This window comes from Panulirus ornatus, chromosome 44 (assembly GCF_036320965.1).
Source record: "Panulirus ornatus isolate Po-2019 chromosome 44, ASM3632096v1, whole genome shotgun sequence".
Classification (NCBI taxonomy): Eukaryota; Metazoa; Arthropoda; class Malacostraca; order Decapoda; family Palinuridae; genus Panulirus; species Panulirus ornatus.
The window spans coordinates 13,365,795-13,387,095 of record NC_092267.1 but is presented as its reverse complement, the minus strand read 5'-3'; the positions used below and the strand labels follow the sequence as shown (position 1 = coordinate 13,387,095).

Genomic DNA, 21,301 nt, shown 5'->3' with positions numbered 1-21,301 from the left:
ATTATCACCTCGTGAATTATATGATTCAGAGGTGTTGCCATATCACAAGCAACGCATACAAAATTTGATACAAAAAAAAGATAGTGATTACTGTTTGTGATTACTATTTGTGTGCTGTGGGGACGGAGTTTCATACAAGTGTTCTTTGAACCCTGAATGCTGTATATAGTACCATATTTTTTCTTCTGTATGTGTAAAAAGGTGAGAACAAAGGACATAAGGGGAGTGGGGAAGGAATGGGATGTATTTAGGGAAGCAGTGTTGGCTTGTGCAAAGATGCTTGTGGCGTGAGAAGCGTGGGAGGTGGGCAGATTAGAAAGGGTAGTGAGTGGTGGGATGAAGAAGTAAGATTATTAGTGAAAGAGAAGAGAGGAGCATTTGGACAATTTTTGCAGGGAAGTAATGCAAATGACTGGGAGATGTATAAAAGAAAGAGGCAGGAGGTCAAGAGAAACGTGCAAGAGGTGAAAAAGAGGGCAAATGAGAGTTGGGGTGAGAGAGTATCATTATATTTTAGGGAGAATAAAAAGATGTTTTGGAAGGAGGTAAATAAAAGTCGTAAGACAAGGGAACAAATGGGAACATCAGTGAAGGGGCTAATGGGGAGGTGATAACAAGTAGTGGTGATGTGAGAAGGAGATGGAGTAAGTATTTTGAAGGTTTGTTGAATGTGTTTGATGATAGAGTGGCAGATATAGGGTGTTTTGGTCGAGGTGGTGTGCAAAGTGAGAGAGTTAGGGAGAATGTTTTTGGTAAACAGAGAAGAGGTAGTAAAAGCTTTACGGAAGATGAATGCCAGCAAGGCAACAGGTTTGGATGGTATTGCAGTGGAATCTATTAAAAAAGGGGGTGACTGTATTGTTGACTAGTTGGAAAGGTTATTTAATGTATGTATGACTCATGGTGAGGTGCCTGAGGACTGGCGGAATGCTTGCATAGTGCCATTGTACAAAGGCAAAGGGGATAAGAGTGAGTGCTCAAATTACAGAGTTATAAGTTTGTTGAGTATTCCTGGGAAATTATATGGGAGGGTATTGATTGAGAGGGTGAAGGCATATACTTACTGTACCTAATAACCTTGCTCTTATTAACATTTACTCTCAGCTTTCTTCTTTCACACACTTTACCAAACTCAGTCACTAGCTTCTGCAGTTTCTCACCTGAATCAGCCACCAGCGCTGTATCATCAGTAAACAACAACTGACTCACTTCCCAAGCTCTCTCATCCACAACAGACTGCATACTTGCCCCTCTTTCCAAAACTCTTGCATTTACCTCCCTAACAACCCCATCCATAAACAAATTAAACAACCATGGAGACATCACGCACCCCTGCCGCAAACCAACATTCACTGAGAACCAATCACTTTCCTCTCTTCCTACTCTTAAGTATAATAAAATAATATATAAATTAAGAGAGATGTGTGGTAATAAAAGGAGTGTGGTTGAGAGAGCAGAAGAGGGTGTATTGAAATGGTTTGGTCACATGGAGAGAATGAGTGAGGAAAGATTGACCAAGAGGATATATGTGTCAGAGGTGGAGGAAACAAGGAGAAGTCGGGGACCACATTGGAGGTGGAAGGATGGAGTGAAAAAGATTTTGAGCGATTGGGGCCTGAACATGCAGGAGGGTGAAAGGCACACAAGTAATAGAGTGAATTGGAATGATGTGGTATACCAGGGTTGACGTGCTGTCAATGGATTGAACCAGAGCATGTGAAGCGTCTGGGATAAACCATGGAAAGTTTTGTGGGGCCTGGATGTGGAAAGGGAGCTGTGGTTTCAGTGCATTATACATGACAGCTAGAGACTAAGTGTGAACGAATGTGGCTTTTTGTCCTTTCCTAGCGCTACCTCGTGGGGGTAGGGGGGATGCTATTTCATGTGTGGTGGGGTGGCAACGGGAATGAATAAAGGCAGCAAGTAAGAATTATGTGCATGTGTACATATGTGCATGTCTGTGCATGTATATATATGTATACGTTAAAATGTATAGGTATGTATGTGTGCATGTGTGGACGTGTATGTATATACATGTGTATGTGGGTGGGTCGGGCCATTCTTTCATCTGTTTCCTTGCGCTACCTCACTAACGTGGGAGACAGTGACAAAGTATAATATTAAAATAATAAAAAAAACAAAAGAAAAAAATATGATTGTAAAATATTTTCATCTTTTGATATTGTCACAAGCTGAAGCAAATGTGTTGCAATTTGATACAATGTGCCCTAATTTGAAACTGCTGCAAGTTGAAAATGATCCAAATTGAAGCATAGCAGCTTGAGGTATTGGTGTATCTGAAAAATACACTTACAGTTTCCAATCTAATTAATCTTAATTCTCCTTCTCTATGTTCATAGGAAAGAATATTACAGTTGATTTTGAAAATTATGGTTAGCTAACTAAAGATCTATCTCAGGGTGCATGACTTCAGAAAGTACATCTTGCAAGACCATCAGATGTCAGAAGTTTTGGTTGTCCAATAAACCAGACCTCAAGGCCTATGGTTCTCATGCTCCAATTGGTGTACCAACTATACTTTAGATAAACAGAGTTGGAGGGCATCTATCTAGAAACAAATCATTGTGATCCTTCATGGGACCGTTTCTTATGAAACCTAACTGGACTTCTGGCTATAAAGAGCAAAAAGAACTCAAGTTAGCAATGTTCCCCAAGCAAAAAAGATTATGTAACCACCATACTGCTTCAGGAACTAAAACATGTCTTTCATGATCACCTATTCAAATATGAGTCTTATGTAAGTAAAGCAAAATTTCTAAACTAGTACCAGTCTTACAGACAAAGGAAGGATCCTATCCCCCTATGAAGGGTCAACTGGAGTTTTATCGACCTCCTTACTGGTTTATAGACACTCAACTTTGTTCATGAAACTCCATTTCAGGTACAAAGGTTTTGCAAACTTCAGTTTCTATCCTTGATTCATAAATTCTCTATTAGTGGTGCCACTGGATCTGCTTCGTTTCATAAATAATACACTTTATCTAATAAATGTAACTAACTACCAATTAATAGCTACCACACATTCTTGTATCAAAACAACTCAGATTTTGTCAGGAATATTTTACTAGTGCACAAATGAACGAGATTTTATTATCATATTCATTAAAGTTTCCCTCTAATATTATCAACTTTACTAGTTATCCTTATTTCAATTCTGGTAATAGTCCCACTTTCATTTTCTCTTCTTAAGAACAAGAAACCAGCACCATGATATATGTATTCCACCTACCTGTGTCAGGACGTGTCTCTAGATCCCTAAAGGTGAACTCATTTTGGATTGTGACGGTTGAATCCTTGGATGAGCGCACAACATGGTTTTCACCAGATTTCACTGTCAATGGGTAGTGAAAATAATTTGAAACAATTGTCAAAATACATGAAAAATAATGCTTTATACTAAATAGCCTTTCTCACTCTACTGAGGTAACATTACAACCAAACCAATAATAGCCTCAATTGCGCACATGACACATAATGTTTACATTATACAATACATCATATAATCCAAGGCAGAGAATTACTGTAAAGATAATTGCCATTATGGTTTATGTTGTAAACTCACAGACACATTATGATTAAGATGAGAAACAAGCAGTGTGTAACATGATAATAATAGGCAAAAACTACTTACAAAAACAGTTTGGAAAAATTGGAAGAAGGAGAAGGTAGAAAAGGTATGAAATTATAAATGAGGGATTGTTATCAGTGCTAAGGTACAGATGGTATCAAACTATAAATGATGATTTGTAATCAGTGCTGAATTACATGTAAAGTAGTAAGCAAAACAATATAAATCATTTTGTTATTATAATTACATTAAATTACTGTTTCCCACATCAGTGAGGTAGCCCCAGGAAACAGACAAAGAATGGCCCATCCACTCATATACACATATATAAATGCCCATACATGCAAATATACATACATATACATATCAACATATACATATATACATACACAAACCCAGACATATACATATGTACACATGTACATATTCATACTTGGTTGCCTTCATCCATTCCTGGTGCTACCCCACCCAACAGGAGACAGCTTAGCTATCCCCTGCTTCAGCAAGGTAGTGCCAGGAAAACAGACAAAAAAGGCCACATTTGTTCACACTCAGTCTCTAGCTGTTATGTGTAATGCACCAAAACCACAGCTCCCTTTCCACATCCAGGCCCCACAGACCTTTCCATAGTTTACCCCAGATGCTTCACATGCCCTGATTCTATCCACTGACAACATGTTGACCCCAGTATACCACATCATTCCAATTCACACCAATCCTTGCAAGCCTTTCACCCTTCTGTATGTTCAGGCACCAATAGCTCAAAATCTTTTCCACTCCATCCTTCCACCTCCAATTTGGTCTCCTGCTTCTTGTTCCCTCTAACTCTGGCACATATATCCTTTGTCAATCTTTCCTCACTCATTCTCTCCATGTGTCCAAACCATATAAACACACCCTCTTCTGCTCTCCTAATCACACTCTTTTCATATATATTTTATCATATCATTATACTTAATCCCTGTTTCCAGCATCAGAGGTAGCGCAAGGAAAACAGATGAAGAATGACCCAACCACCCACTTACACATATATATACATAAGTGCCAATACACACACATATACATATACATTTCAACATTAACATACATATACATACACAGACATATACATATATACACATGTACATATTCATACTTGCTGCCTTCATATATATATATACACTGTCTGCAAAAAAACCTTGTCCGCTTCCCTATACATTTTCAAAGGTGATGTCACACTTAAATGGTCTTCCTTTGTAATCTCTCCTTTGGTCTTGATTACCACCTGCAGATGCCTCAACATAGGATTGGCAAGGTTTTTGAAGTATTCTAGGTCCATGTTATGGTTTCATAGTGTTTTAATCTCATGAATGAGGAGAGGCACTGATGAGGTGTTGCAGGAAGTACTCTGAGCACCCAGTGTGCCTTGAAATCTCATGTTTACCCATATTTTCTTACTTCCAGGTAAAAATATGGGCTTTCTCCTCTTTATAAAGGTAAGAACCAACCATTTTGAAGCACAAGTGGAAGAAATACAGCACCCAGAAGTGAATCCCTACAATGAAGTGGCAGCCTAAGGAAGTAAAGAAAGAAAACCCTTCACTCGGAATAGCTTGATGCACAATGAGGCAGGTTGTTAGTGTTCACATCATTAAAAGCATTAGTGTCAGTGCTCAGATGTACGTTGATTTCACCCTGAGAACATCATATACCTGTATCCACAATAATAATCCTTAGCCATGTATCACCACTAAAAATATATGGGGGCAGACATGGTTTTCTGTGACACCACAAATAGAGAGAGAGAGAGAGAGAGAGAGAGAGAGAGAGAGAGAGAGAGAGAGAGAGAGAGAGAGAGAGAGGGAGAGGAGAGGAGAGGAGAGGAGAGGAGAGGAGAGAGAGAGAGAGAGAGAGAGAGAGAGAGAGAGAGAGAGAGAGAGGAGAGGAGAGGAGAGGAGAGGAGAGGAGAGGAGAGGAGAGGAGAGGAGAGGAGAGGAGAGGAGAGCATGACAGCATTAATGAGATGGCCTTGATTAAGGCTTCAGTTGCCCATGCTATCTCAGCTAAAATAGAAAAAAAAAAAAAGGTTGAGACAGAAAACCACTGAGACTAGGTGAAAACCAAAAACCAACTCTCTTATTGAGGGGCAATGTCATAGAGCAACTGAAGATTACACGAGATGCAAGGCCATTGTGAAATGCCTTAACTGTCTTTCAAATGCTTTTGCTGACAATTTGAGTACACTATTTTATCAAGAGGAATGCATGGAAAGAGAGGTCGTTATCCAGGAGGGCAAGAATGGGTATATTTGAAATGTGTTGTTAATCCAAAGTTGTATAGATACAAGGCATGGGCTAGAGATGGGTATGTGCAGAGAAGGGTGGATGTGTTGGAAATGAACTGGTTGGAGACAGTAAGTGGTGGAATAATTTGTTTGTAATTACCTATCTGTATTGTATGAGGAGGGAGGTTTACAATCATGAGGCCCCATTACTTGAACAATCTTTACTATCATGCAACCTCTTAAAATTAATGCATGCTGTCTGCAACAACCACATCCTCAGTCATTCTGTTCCATTCGCCCACCAATTGTATACTATAAAATTATCTTTTTACATCCTTATTAACAAGTTTTTTTACTTAATTCCATGTTATGTCCTCTGGTTGCTCTATCCCTACATCTCTCAAAGAGTTAACCACCTCATCGATGTCTTTAAAAAAACTTTAAGGCTGTGATCAGGTCGTCCCTTACTCTTCTCTCTTCCAAGGTAGGTAAATCTAAAGCCTCCAGCCTTTCCCTGTAACTTGGCTCTCTTAATTCCGATACCATCTTTACTGCCAACCTTTGGACCTTCTCTATGAACTCTTTGTGCTTCTTTAGGTGTAGTGTGAGATGGATTGACTAAGTAAAAAAAAAAAAGGGTAAAATGGAGGTGTGGCAATTAGGAAAGTATCACTGAGAGAGAGCAGAGGAGGGTGTGCTGAAATGGCTTGGACATGTGTTGAGTGAGAATGAGTGAGGAGAGGTTAACTAAGAGAATATACAAATGTGTGTCAGAAGTGGTGGGGAAAAGGAGAAGGGGAGGCCAGATTGGAGATGGAAAGATGGAGTGAACAAGATTTTAAGGGCTTGGGACCTAAACATGCAGGTGGTCGAGAGGTATTCATGAGACAGAGTGAACTGGAGAGATATGGTATACAAGGGGCAATTTGCTGTGAATGAACTACATCAAGACAGATTAAGCAGCCAGGGGGAAACCATAGAAAGGTCTGTAAATAAGGTAATAGTTTTCATGCATTATACATGAAAGTTAAGAGAATGACTGAATGAATTATGCCCTTTCTTTGTTTGTTCTTAGTGTTCACTCACTTATATGGGAAATGGTGTGCAAGTATGAAAGAGGATAGATTCATCACAGAATACTCATATTCACTCATCTTGCACTTAAGTAAAATTCAACGTTCACTATCTGCACAATTTTGGTAGCTAAGTTGACAACTCTGGACTTTCCAAAATGAAAAAAAAAAAAAAGTGAATCTGCTTGGTCATATCTCCAAACATGAATCAAGAGGTCTGATATCTTCCATCATTCATATTAAGTATACAGCATCTAAACCAATACTGTAAATTTCATAGTAAAACATGATATGACTCACATGTCACAAGGAATTTGTCCATCTCAGCCCAGAGAAGACGTTGCTCCATGAAGCTCATCTCTAACCCCTGTTCATTGTGTTTCGGTGCCAAAAATATCCTCACAGTCACTTGCTTTGGTCCAGTGTGACGGTTAGTGACCTGTATAGAGGAATTCTTATTCTATCCTAAGTGGAACATATCAAATACACAATGCACAAAAATCCTTAATGATAAAACACCTTGCCTCCCTTGTGGACTATTAAAAGCAGGTAATCAAGAGCCTTGCATATGGTACATATAAAATTGTTAGAGCTACATTTTTTGGTTGGTAGCCTTGTTATATTAGCAATTGATAGGGTAGACAACAAGGCAAGCAAGGTGTGGTTAAAAGTGGCATGGATGATTGTTTGCAGAGAATACTAAAGAATTTTTTCTCTCTCTCCAAATCTGATACTAGTTAGCCTTCTGAGGGAATTTGGTTGTGTGCTGCTTTTCTATTGATGATTTTGTGTTGGAGAGCAGATGCCACATCTGTGTTGCATATGATGCCTTGAAAAAGTGTTGTCTTTTGAATGGGGGCTCTTGTCCATTCAAATGACTGAAGAGTTTAGGTTATATTCATGTCTGTCTGAGATTAAAAGTGACAAAAAAAAAGACTGATGAGGAAATGTATTCCATTATGGGTGAGCGATTGCTCCAATTGTGTAATGTAGTGTTGCATGTTTGTTGTAGCAGGTAATAGTTGGTAGGAAGCCAATACCAGGGAGGTATATTACCAGTAATACCCACCTGGGTATTAAGAGGGTTAGTGACATCTGTTTAGTGAGCCAGCACTTTAGTGGTTTTCAACTTGCACTCTTATGACTCGGGTAGCTGTCTTTTCTTTCTGCCTTGTCATATGTAACACCTGACAACACTTAACTCATGCAGCTCATTCTTCGTAACTTCAAATTTTCTTGTGGTGAGCGCTATGGACTAGAAGCCTTCTGGCAAAATGATAGGAGCAGTAGGCAGAAGTGGAAGGCTAACATTTAGGCTGGAGCATTTGGTAGAAACATTAGGTATAAATATTGGGTAGGAGAATTAGATAGAAGAAGTCATTAAGAACATCAGGTAGAAACCTCTGCAAACACTGTACTAGACCGAACCTCTGCCAGTGGCCTGTTAAGGGTGAGGCACTAAAGACTAAGAATTGACACTGGAGTTCTTTAAGTATGGAGACAAGGGCAGGTATGCTGTCTGTAGGGTGTGAGGGAAGGGGCTTGGTAAGTGTCAGTTGTCATTCACAAGGCATGGTGCAGATTCAAGGGAGAACTGCAGAAGTGGCACCAATTTGAAAGATCGTGTGAAAGGAGGAAGTTGAGAGTAAATATGTATAAAAGCAAGGTGTGTAGTGTAGAGTGACAGGTTAATTGGGGTGTGAATAAGAATGGAGAATATCTGGAGGAAGTGGGGTGTATTAGCTACTTAGGAGTGTATGTAACAGCAAATGGAACCATGGAAGAGGAGGTGTGTCATAGGGTGGATGAAGGGATGAAGGTTCTGGGAACATTGAAGAATAAGTGGAAAGAGAGGTTACTATCTGCATGGGCAAAATGGGTATATTTGAAAGCTTAGTAGTCCTACTAATGCTGCAAGGATGTGAAGCATTTGCTATAGATGAGAATGTATGGAGGAGAGTAGAGGTGCTGGAAATGAAATGTTTGAGAATAATGTGGAAAATGATAAGGAAGAAGCTTGGAAAAGATTCAGGAATAATTTCAAAGTAGTGGAGGGAACATATGTGCCAATGTGCTTAAGAGGAAGCAGTGAAGCAGTGACTTACAAAGTGTTTACTATTTAAAAGAATAGCACATAAAAAGTCAAAGAGACATGTAACCAAAAAGACAAAGTATATTACATAAATGTGCATAGGTAAACTAAAATACTTATATACCAAAGTAAATATTATCATGAAGTGTATATAGCTGAAAATAGCAAAAGAAGCCCTAAAAAAAATTATAATTATGTTAGAATTATGTGAGTCATTGCCCAATCAATTGGGCCATTAATTACATAAAATGGTGACTTGATTCAAGATAGAGAAGCCATGGCAAAGATTTTAAACTATTTTTTTGCATCTATGGAAACAACTGAGGATACATCTCATGTCTAACTCAATTGCTAAGATAGGAAAATGTTTTGCAACAGATTGAAACAAAAGATGAAGATATACTATCAGCACAAAATGGAATTAGAGAGTAAATAAAACAGCAGGCGCAGGTAATTTTCATCCAAGGGCACTGATAAGAGGCAAAAAATGAGATGGTTAAGCCCTTGGCTACACTTTTGAATAAGTCATCCAGTAAGGAAATTGCTCCAGAGGAATGGAAATTTTCCAATATAAAACTGATATTAAAAAAAGGTAACATAACACTGCCAAAAAATTACTGTCCAATTAGCTTAACATCTGTACTTGGTAAACGAATTAAAAACATCATTTGGGAAAAGACTACACTATTTAGATCAACACTGAGCAAACAACTCTCAACATGGTTCTCAAACAATTCTCAACTTGGTTTTCAACAGAATCATTTATGTTTGATATATCTGCTTGAGAAATTTATGATATAATCAACATGAATGATGAAATGAAAGAAGTTGATGTCATCTATTCAAATCTTCAAAAGGCATTTGATAAAGTACCACATCAAAGGTTACTAGCAAAAGTTAAGTCACATGGTATAGATGGCATTATACTTCGGTGGTTTGGAAATTGGCTGACTGGCTATAAACAAACAGTAATGATTAGTGAGTTGACCACTAACCATTATTCTCACTCAACAACTCACTGGTGCATCCCTATCTGGAATACTGTGTCCAACTTTGGTCACCTTACTCAAGGAAAGATATAGAGTACAGAGTACAGAGGGAGGCTTTCAAGATGATTCCTGACCTGGAAAACAAATCCTATGAGAGCAAAATAAAAGAATTCAATTTATTCAGCTTAGAAAAGAGAAGATTAAAAACATGATCCAATGCAAGTTTTCAAAATCATTAAAGATTTTGATTGTCTCAACCTTATGTTCTACTTAAAAGATATATTTTTATGATATCACTTGTAGTAATAGATACAAACTCATGGGCAAACATTTAACCTCAAATGAAGCTAGGTACTTTTTATTCAAAAGAATCATTAATATATGGATCAATCAATTTACCAATTAGAGTTGAAAGCATACCATAAATTCATTACAGCATAGATTTTGCTTCAAATCCATAAGAAATATTATTTGCACCTCCTTAACTATATGATAGGTTTACAGGTCTTACCTCTGAAAAATCTGATAGGCTTTCTGTTCCTACCTCAATAATCAATGATTTTCTGTTCTCTTTCCACTATCACAAACCACCTTGTTAGGACCCAGTGCTCTGGTGCTGTTTGAATTCAATTGTATTCAGTTGTATGTGGTGTGAGGAGGGTTGATCAAATTGGTAATAACATAGTAAGAAAGACATGTGGTAATGAGAAGAGTATGGCTGAGAGAGTTTGTGAGGGTGTGCTATGTGGAGTGTGAGTGTACATGCTAAATCCTAGATATTCCAGTGATTGCTGATCACAGTATCAGTAATTCTTCTTCGGAATGCTGCACTCACCTGGAGGTGGTATTCAAAGGGTGAGTGATCCATATGTGTCAGTCGCAATATTATAGGGACGCGGGAGTTGAAGTCAATTCCTCGACTAGTTTCAAAGTCTCTTGTAGAAAAACCAGTTGTTAAAGAGTTGGTCATACCATCCCTTATAACACTCGCTCTGTTCACTATCACGTCTGAGAGAGACAGCTGATAAAGAAAGATGAACATAAATTACAATCTAATCAATACAACTAAGCTGTCTACTTAATATTACAAATATTTGGACATTATATTATTAGAGGAGAAATGTAAATGATCAAGTAAAATGCTGACACAAAAGCAGGATTTTTCATACATAGCCTTTATTTAGTAAAGCTAATGCCTATCTAAACATGAAAGGCTTCAAATTCATGCTAAAAATTTGGTTGAAGTGCACTAAAAAACTTCCAGCATAGAAAATAAAAAAATACTGAGGAAATACAAGAGGGTTTAGAAGTAACTCCTTCCATTTGACTGTTTTGCTGGGACTCTACCTTGACACACATGGTACTTTACACTTACTTGCTCCACTGTATATGGTGGTTGTGTTATTTTATACTGCTGGAAGAGGTCATCAATATATTTGTGCCAGCGGTAGAAAACTGGGTCCCTCATGGCAGTAGATGTAGCAGCCATTACTCCTGCCTCTTCCTGTGATAAACGTTGTTACAATAATATTCATAACCATTTATTCAACAACTGATAATGTTATTTAGTTGTCTTTCTCTGACATAGTTTCAAACCCATAATTAAAAATCAAGCACTCTGAACATTATATACTTCACAAATTAGAGGAGTCCTGAGTCCAAACAACAAAGATTAAAATATTTGCCAAGGAGATAAATGCAAGTGATTTTAGAAACAGCTACCTTCCTTGCATTATATAATAAAAATAGCTGAATTCTAAAATGCACCAAATAAACCAAAGTGATACAGGGAAGGATAACATATAATGGGAAACCATGAAATGTCAGAGTAAAAAAGCAACCAGAAACAAAGACAGGAAATACAAATGGTTGTCTGAATAGGGATGAATTAATAAGGCCTACAGTGTGCATGTGGAAAAAGTACTTATCAGTGAGAACAATGCAATTATAAAGAATATTTTCCATTTCTATCTGTCAGCTACAGTTCTTTAGGTGACTAGAAGCAACTAACTAAAATCAGCTATTTCTGCATGTTAATCTTAGTTTTATCAAACTTATGGTTATCATGCAACTTTACCTGAAGCAATGCCTTACAGATATTCAAATGTTTAAGCGCAGTGACCATCACAACATGGTTAGGTAAAGCATTTTCACTTTTTATGACTGTCTAAGCAAGATGCTCTGAATATAATAGTAATTATGAATGTATAAATACATTGCTCTGATCAGTAATATAAAAAAGACTCCAATCATAAACATCATAAGGAGCAAGTATGCAGTTATAGGGGAGGACAAGACCTGGGATATAAACTGGTTATTTCCTGATGATACAGCACTGATGTCAAAACTGCAGAAGTTGGTGAAAGTTTACAGTTTAGAAAGGTGTGTGAAGGGAGGAAGCTAAGAGTAAATGTGAGTAAAATCAAGGTTATAAGGTTTGGCAAAGGTGAGGGACAGGTTAGGGGGGTTGTGAGTTTGAATGTAGAAAAACTGAAGGAAGTGTAGCAATTTAGATACCTGGGAGTGGACATGGCAGCAAATGGAACCTTGGAAGTGAGTCAAAAGGTGGGTGAGGGGTGAATGATCTGGGATCACAGAAGTGTGGAAAGAGAGTTGTTATCTGAGAGGGCAATAACTGGTAGTCCTAACATTATTGTATGGATGTGCAGCATGGGCTATAGATGAGAATGTGTAGAGGAAGGTTTGAAATGAAATGTTTGAGGACAATATATAGTACGAGGTGGTTTGATCAAATAAGTAATGAGAGAGTAAGAGAGAAGTATGGTAATAAAGAGTGTGGTTGAGAGAGCTGAAGAGGGTGTACTGAAATGATTTAGATGTATGAAGAGAATGAATGAGGAAAGGTTAACAAAGAGGATATATGTATCAAAAAGTGGAGGAAACAAGGAGAACGGGGAGAATGAAATGGAATGATGCTGAGAAAAAGTTCTTGAGCAATCAGGGCCTAATCATGCAGAAGGATGAAAGGCATACACAGGATACAGTGAATCGGAGAGATGGTGTACAGGGGGTCAACATAATGTCAATGGTCTAAACCAGGACATGAGAAGCATTTGGGATAAACCATGGAAAGGTCTATGGGGCCTGGTTGTGGATAGGAAGATATTGTTTCATTGCATTGCATAACAACTAAAGAACTGATGTGAGCAAATGTGGTCTGTTTCTGAGGCGACCATGCTAATGTAAGACACTGCAATCAAGTCAAAAAAATCTAACCTGATCATCTGCAAAACATTGTTTCTTTCTATGGTAAGTCTATAGCCTATAACATTTCAATAAAGTAACACCTAAGAAAATCTATTTACCTTATGGGCATTGTTGTAGTCATGTACAAATGCAAGAAAGACATGACCCATGTTATGGATATTACCATAGTATTCGTAATTTACACTGTCGAAAAAATCTGCCTCAACTGTGTCAGCCAGTATCTCAATTCCGCGCTTCCCAGATGTGACATCATCTGACAAGGTAACACTTTCATCACTCCTCTGGGGAGAAAGAAAAGCTTGCTGATCACTGTTTAATCATTAAAATCAATAAGATATCAACACCATGCTTCAAAGGGACTGAGTACAGTTATAAGTATACCAAATATATAACTTACATTTATCATGAAACCTTTGTTGATGGCTTCCATCAATCGAGTATTCCAGGTTTCTAAGTGCGAGATGTCAATGTTGTCCAAGCCAATATCAGCACGCCTTAAGTCCTAGTGTAAAACAGTTATGTGTTACAATAATTACGTCTATTCTGTGTTACAATATTTACATCTATTCTGTGTTACATTTGACAAAAGCCATAGAAATATATGACAACCTTAGTCTGTTGAATGCACCTTCACATTGCATACTGTGCATTCATATGAGTAACTATATATATATCATTTCATTTATCAATTTATCATACTTGACTGCCATTTTCCATGTCAGTGAGGTAGCGCCAGGAGACACGAAGAAAGACCCATCCATTCATACACATGTATTTACATACACTCCCCTCTCGTTTTTTTTTTTAATTTTCCAAAAGAAGGAACAGAGAATTGGGCCAGGTGAGGGTATTCCCTCAAAGGCCCAGTCCTCTGTTCTTAACGCTACGTCGCTAATGCGGGAAATGGCGAATAGTTTGAAAAAAAAAAAAAAAAATATATATATATATATATATATATATATATATATATATATATATATATATATATATTCCTGGTTCTCATTGAATGTATAATAAAATAAAATACAATATATATATATATATATATATATATATATATATATATTTTTTTTTTTTGCTTTGTCGCTGTCTCCCACGTTTGCGAGGTAGCGCAAGGAAACAGACGAAAGAAATGGCCCAACCCCCCCCCCCCATACACATGTATATACATACGTCCACACACGCAAATATACATACCTACACAGCTTTCCATGGCTTACCCCAGACGCTTCACATGCCTTGATTCAATCCACTGACAGCACGTCAACCCCGGTATACCACATCGCTCCAATTCACTCTATTCCCTGCCCTCCTTTCACCCTCCTGCATGTTCAGGCCCCTGATCACACAACATCTTTTTCACTCCATCTTTCCACCTCCAATTTGGTCTCCCTCTTCTCCTTGTTCCCTCCACCTCCGACACATATATCCTCTTGGTCAATCTTTCCTCACTCATCCTCTCCATGTGCCCAAACCACTTCAAAACACCCTCTTCTGCTCTCTCAACCACGCTCTTTTTATTTCCACACATCTCTCTTACCCTTACGTTACTCACTCGATCAAACCACCTCACACCACACATTGTCCTCAAACATCTCATTTCCAGCACATCCATCCTCCTGCGCACAACTCTATCCATAGCCCACGCCTCGCAACCATACAACATTGTTGGAACCACTATTCCTTCACACATACCCATTTTTGCTTTCCGAGATAATGTTCTCGACTTCCACACATTCTTCAAGGCCCCCAGAATTTTCGCCCCCTCCCCCACCCTATGATCCACTTCCGCTTCCATGGTTCCATCCGCTGCCAGATCCACTCCCAGATATCTAAAACACTTCACTTCCTCCAGTTTTTCTCCATTCAAACTCACCTCCCAATTGACTTGACCCTCAACCCTACTGTACCTAATAACCTTGCTCTTATTCACATTTACTCTTAACTTTCTTCTTCCACACACTTTACCAAACTCAGTCACCAGCTTCTGCAGTTTCTCACATGAATCAGCCACCAGCGCTGTATCATCAGCGAACAACAACTGACTCACTTCCCAAGCTCTCTCATCCCCAACAGACTTCATACTTGCCCCTCTTTCCAAAACTCTTGCGTTCACCTACCTAACAACCCCATCCATAAACAAATTAAACAACCATGGAGACATCACACACCCCTGCCGCAAACCTACATTCACTGAGAACCAATCACTTTCCTCTCTTCCTACACGTACACATGCCTTACATCCTCGATGTATATATATATATATATATATATATATATATATATATATATATATATATATATATATATATATATATATATATATAAAAAAATCCTCCCCTCTCGTTTTTTTTTTTTTTTTTTTCCAAAAGAAGGAACAGAGAAGAGGTCCAGGTGAGGATATTCCCTCAAAGGCCCAGTCCTCTGTTCTTAACGCTACCTCGCTATCGCGGGAAATAGTGAATAGTATGAAAAAAAAAAAAAATATATATATATATATATATATATATACATACATACATATATATATCAACATATACACATATAATATACATGCAGAGCCATTTACATATGTACACATGTACATATTCATAATTGCTTGCCTTCATCCATTCCCAGCACCACTCCACCCTATGGGAAACATCACAGCCACCCCCTGCATCAGCAAGGAAACACCAGGAAAACATACAAAAGGCCACATTCGATCACACTGTGTCTAGCTGTAATAATGTGTAATGCACCAAAACCACAAGTGTTTTCCCGGCACTACCTCACTGAAGTGGGGGGTAGCGATATATGTGTATGTTAGTGTATGGGCCATTCTTTGTATGTTACCTGGCACTACCCCAATGACACGGAAAACAGCAATTAGGTATAAATTTTTTTCATACTGTTCGCCATTTCCCGCATCAGCGAGATAGCATTAAGAACAGAGGACTGAGTCTCTGAGGGAATATCCTCACTTGGCCCCCTTCTCTGTTCCTTCTTTTGGAAAATAAAACAAGAGGGGAGGATTTCCAGCCCCCACTCCCTTCCCTTTTAGTCGCCTTCTACAAGGCGCAGGGAATACGTGGGAAGTATTCTTTCTCCCCTATCCCCAGGGATAATATATACATATGTATATATTTATTATACTTTGTCGCCGTTTCCCACGTTAGCGAGGGAGCGCAAGGAAACAGATGAAAGAATGGCCCAACCCACCCACATACACATATATATACAGAAACGTCCACACACGCACATATACATACCTATACATTTCAACGTATACATATATATATATATACATACACAGACATACACATATATACACACGTACATAATTCATACTTGCTGCCTTTATTCATTCCCATTGCCACCCTACCACACATGAAATGACAACACACTCCCCCGCATGCGCGTGATGTACCGCTAGGAAAAGACAACAAAGGCCACATTCATTCACACTCAGTCACAAGTTGTCATGTATAATGCACTGAAACCACAGCTCCCTTTCCACATCCAGGCCCCACAAAACTTTCCATGGTTTACCCCAGACGCTTCACATGCCCTGGTTCAGTTCATTGACAGCACATCGACTCTGGTATACCACATTGTTCCAATTTACTCTATTCCTTGCATGCCTTTCACCCTCCTGCATGTTCAGGCCCTGATCGCTCAAAATCTTTTTCACCCAATCTTTCCACCTCCAATTTGGTCTCCCACTTCTTGTTCCCTCCACCTCTGACACATATATCCTCTTTGTTAATCTTTCCTCACTCATTCTCTCCATGTGACCAAACCATTTCAAAGCACTCTCTTCTGCTCTCTCAACCACACTCTTTTTATTACCACACTACCACACATCTCTCTTACCCTTTCATTACTTACTCGATCAAACCACCTCACAACCACATATTGTCCTCAAACATCTCATTTCCATCACATCCACCCATCTCCGCACAACTCTATCTATAGCCCACACCTTGCAACCATGTAACATCGTTGGAACCACTATTCCTTCAAACATACCCATTTTTGCTTTCCGAGATGGGATAATCCTTGAGTTAGTTGAGGTACTGGGAGGGGCCAATACACTACCACCTGAGCCCTCCCTCTCACTGGTGGCAGAGTCACACAATAAAGTGTAGTAAGGGAAGTGTGCCTTAAATTTGCAAGGGTTCATGGGAGGGGCCATCACTCTACTACCTGAGACCTCCCTCTTGCAGGCAGCAGTCACACAGGTTAGTATTCGTAACATTCATGCATAACCACTTGATTGAAAAACATGGCCTTATACCAACATCTTACAACACAATATTATTTCACAATTTGTTTGTAAACCTAACTATCTATTCTATCTATTTAGTGATTTCCAATTGGAACTCCTTCAAAGGGATGGCTAAGGCAACATAGTCTCCATAACTAAAGAACTCCAGTGCTACTTCTTAGCCTTTAGTGTCTAGCCCTTGACAGGCCACTGGCAGAGGACAAGTCTAGCTAATGTTCCTACCTAATAATCCTGCCTAAATGTTCCTATCTACTACTTCTATCTACTGCTCCTACCATTTTGCCAAAAGGCAAGGCTAGCGCACTGTGCTCACCAGAGGAAAATCTAGAGTTAGAAAGAGTGAGCCAAGTGAGTTTAGTGCTGCCAAGTGCCACACATGACAAAGAGAGATTGCATGTTTGTGGACAGAATGCCAGCAGTCCACATGTCAGTGAGGCAGAAGGAAAAGACAGCTACCCTGACTGAATCTTTAATCTATTACTCCCTTTGTCCAAACTGTTACCACAGTAACATTAGTTTGACCATGACTATAGTGTACATTTTTTTACAGAGTGAAATGTATCTAGAATGAATGAACTCATATAACTATGCCTTAACCTTTGGCATTGGATGAAAAAGAGGACAGTCCCATCAAAAAACCACTTCCTCCAAAGGAGTCTGCTATCTATTTGCCAATGATTGTTGCACAGCCTTAAAGCTGTAGGAGCCCCATAAAAGGGGACTTTGAGTTGTATAGTAATAATGTAACCACATTTTCACTCAAAACATGCTGTCCCTTTACCTCCCAAACACTGAAGCTTTACATGACAACTGTCCTTAGAATAGCAAATACTGAGTGAATGCAATACTCTTGTATGGGTCCTTCTCATCAAGTGCAAGTACTGCACTGGTTCAGGTTTCACAAAGTATGTGCAAGCACTGCTGTAATACAGGTCCTATACAGTAAGGGTAAGCAGTCCTGTGATACAGGTCCCACACAACAAGTGCAAACATAGCTATGATACAGATCTTGCACAGTGAATGTAAGCAGTGCTATGGAAAGGATCCTACACAATAGTGAAAACAGGTAATGAAGTGATAGTGGTCCTACAAAATGGGTGCAAGAAGCATACTAGTGCAGGCCCCACACAGTGAGTACAAGTAGTGCAGTAATGGGGGTCCTACACAGTGGATGCAAGTAGTGCAGTGATGGGTGTCCCACTAACTGGGAGGAAGAAGTGCACTGGTGGGGTCCCTACACAGTGACTGCAGGTAGTGCATTGATGGTGTTCCCAAACAATGGGTGATGCATTCCCACACCAAGGGTGCAAGTAATGCAGGGATGGGGGACCCACAAAGGTGCTACAAGTAGTGCAGCGGTGGAGTTTCTAAACAGACGATGCAAGTAGTGCAAGGGTGGGGTCCTACAGAATGGGTGCAAGTAGTGCAGTGATGGGTTCCTCTATGGTGGGTGCAAGTAGTGCAGTGCTGTGGATCTTACATACTGCATGCAAGCAGACCAGTGGTAAGGGTCCCACAAAGTGAGTGCAAGCAGTGCATTGGTGGGGTCACCACACAGTGGGTGCAGACAATGCTGTGGTGAAGCCCTACAGTGTGGGTGCAAGTATTGCAGTGGTGGGGGTACCAAAGAGTGGGTGCAAGTATTGCAGTGGTGGGGGTCCCAAAGAGTGGGTGCAAGTATTGCAGTGGTGGGGGGTCCTACAGAGTGGGTGCAAGTACTGCAGTGGTGGTATCTACACAGAGCACAAACAGTGCAGTGATGAGGTGCTACACAGTGGATGTAAGTAGCACAGAGGTGGGTGTCCCACTAAGTGGGTGCAAGTAGAGCAATGGTGGGGTTCCTACAAAGTGATTGCAAGTACTGCTGTGATGGGGTCCCACACAGTGGGTGCAAGCAGTGCAGTGGTGAGGTCCACACACAGTAAGTGCAAGTAGTGTAGTGGTGGGGTCCTTCACACAGTGAGTGCAAGTAGTGCAGTGGTGTGGTCTCCACAATGTAGATGCAAATAATATAGTGATGAGATTCCCACACAGTGGGTGCAAGCAGTGCTCTGGTGGGGGACCCACAAACCTACCTTCATGAAGGTGTCATCTTGGCGGGTTCCCCAGGTCCGACCAGTGTTGTTAACAGTGAGCTTGGAGAAGTAACCATCAGGGATCGCGACCCGCCAGTTGTTCAGTTTTTCTACACGGCTGATGCCTACACTAAGGCGCTCCATATCATACCTGGCACAGCAAAATAATAATATACCTTGCATATAACTTTCAAAGATTAATAATTTCAAACTACTTCAGTTGTTCCAATATTGGATGGACAGTTTCAAGTGCAGGCAACATCTCTATGACCCACTTACCTAGCAAGCATCTGTTGGTGCATGTAAAAGAAGAGTTCACCTTTGCGGTCACGAAATTCACCAAATCCAATAGGGTATACAAGGTGCCAGTGCCAGTGGTGAGAGTTAAGGCCATAATCCTCTCGCCAGTATGATACTCTGTGTTCAGGCTTGATGTCTGTGCTCGAGAAGTCAGGTCCATGTTCAATCACAATTGGCGATGTCTGAGAGGAAGAATATTTAGTTATTACTGCTGTCCATAACATTAAGTAATCTTGTAATAGTACACCATGACTTATCTATCATTTATATACCTGACTGTCCCATCCATGCTCATCTCTACCTCAAATACACTGTGGTTAATGTTTCTGTTAGCGAGGCCCATTACAACTTCACATTGTTTGGTTATTCTTGATCTCTATATTTCCCTTTACCAGGCTCAAAGACAAATATTCCTTAAAGTACAATGGTGCTGATCTCTAAACTCCCCTTTACAAGGTCCAACGTGGCTAATCAATAAGACAACCATTCCATAACGATAATGAGGGTATGACTCGGAGTGTACAAGAGGCAGGAAGGCAAGACTTTCCACGAGACAGAAGAGCTATCAATGGGGAATTCTAACTATAAGAAGATAGACTGATAAAACTTTGAACTGCATGATAATTAGACAAATATTCTGCAATGAAAGGCTCTGTTTTACTGAAAACACATTCTATCAAAATCCTTGTCGAACAGAAAATATTTTTCCACAAGAACACTCCCAAACACATTGGTGACAGTCCTTGGGAGAGAAAGGACCAATAGCCTGGCCCAGATAGAGAATGGAAGATACAAAATTAAAAAAGAGGGAGGGAACAGGGTGCATCTTGCGAGACAATGGGTCTGAAAAATGCACCCCGTGAGGCAATGGGTCTAAAAAATCTCTAAAAGTTGTGAAACAGCCAGAAAACATGGCTCTAATTATCATAAAGAATCCAAAGGTAGTTAACTTGACATTCTGGCAATTACATTGCATCCACTGAAAAACATATATCAGCCTAACACCACAGAAAACATAACCCAAAATTAAAGAAGAAATAGGAGACAAGGATGATATATAAAGAAGTGAATAATGATCCATCCACAATCAGCTATAAATATTCTTGTTTCCCAGCTTCCTCAACAAACATATTCCAGTTTCATCACTCTTATTAAGCCTCAAAGGTAAAAAATATAAACCACACACAAATGGACATTTGACAACCAATGGACACTTAGGTGAAAGTAGAGATGACTCCAAAAGGTATGCACAAGTTAAATTCATAAGCTACATACATTCCCTTGAGGAATCATGTCATACACAAGAAAAAATAGGAAGCTGAGGTATTACAAGCCCTTTGGCAACCCTAGGTTAACCAAAACAGCATCTCCTGGGATATGAATATTACCATGGGTGAGAAAGGTGCTCTTCAATCATTTATC

General features: G+C 39.5%; 1 protein-coding gene across 1 annotated transcript in view; it reads right to left on the bottom strand.

Annotated features, from left to right (window-relative positions):
• LOC139762755 (phenoloxidase 1-like) overlaps positions 1-21,301 on the bottom strand; it is a 46,863-nt gene that overhangs the window by 7,425 nt on the left and 18,137 nt on the right. Inside the window, exons 6-13 of the mRNA XM_071687863.1 lie at positions 19,859-20,061; positions 19,580-19,730; positions 13,632-13,736; positions 13,333-13,515; positions 11,382-11,510; positions 10,842-11,027; positions 7,226-7,364; positions 3,251-3,352 (exon numbers count right to left, since the gene is read on the bottom strand). Of these exons, the coding sequence (XP_071543964.1) occupies positions 3,251-3,352; positions 7,226-7,364; positions 10,842-11,027; positions 11,382-11,510; positions 13,333-13,515; positions 13,632-13,736; positions 19,580-19,730; positions 19,859-20,061 (1,198 nt within the window). The remainder of the gene's footprint in view (positions 1-3,250; positions 3,353-7,225; positions 7,365-10,841; positions 11,028-11,381; positions 11,511-13,332; positions 13,516-13,631; positions 13,737-19,579; positions 19,731-19,858; positions 20,062-21,301) is intronic.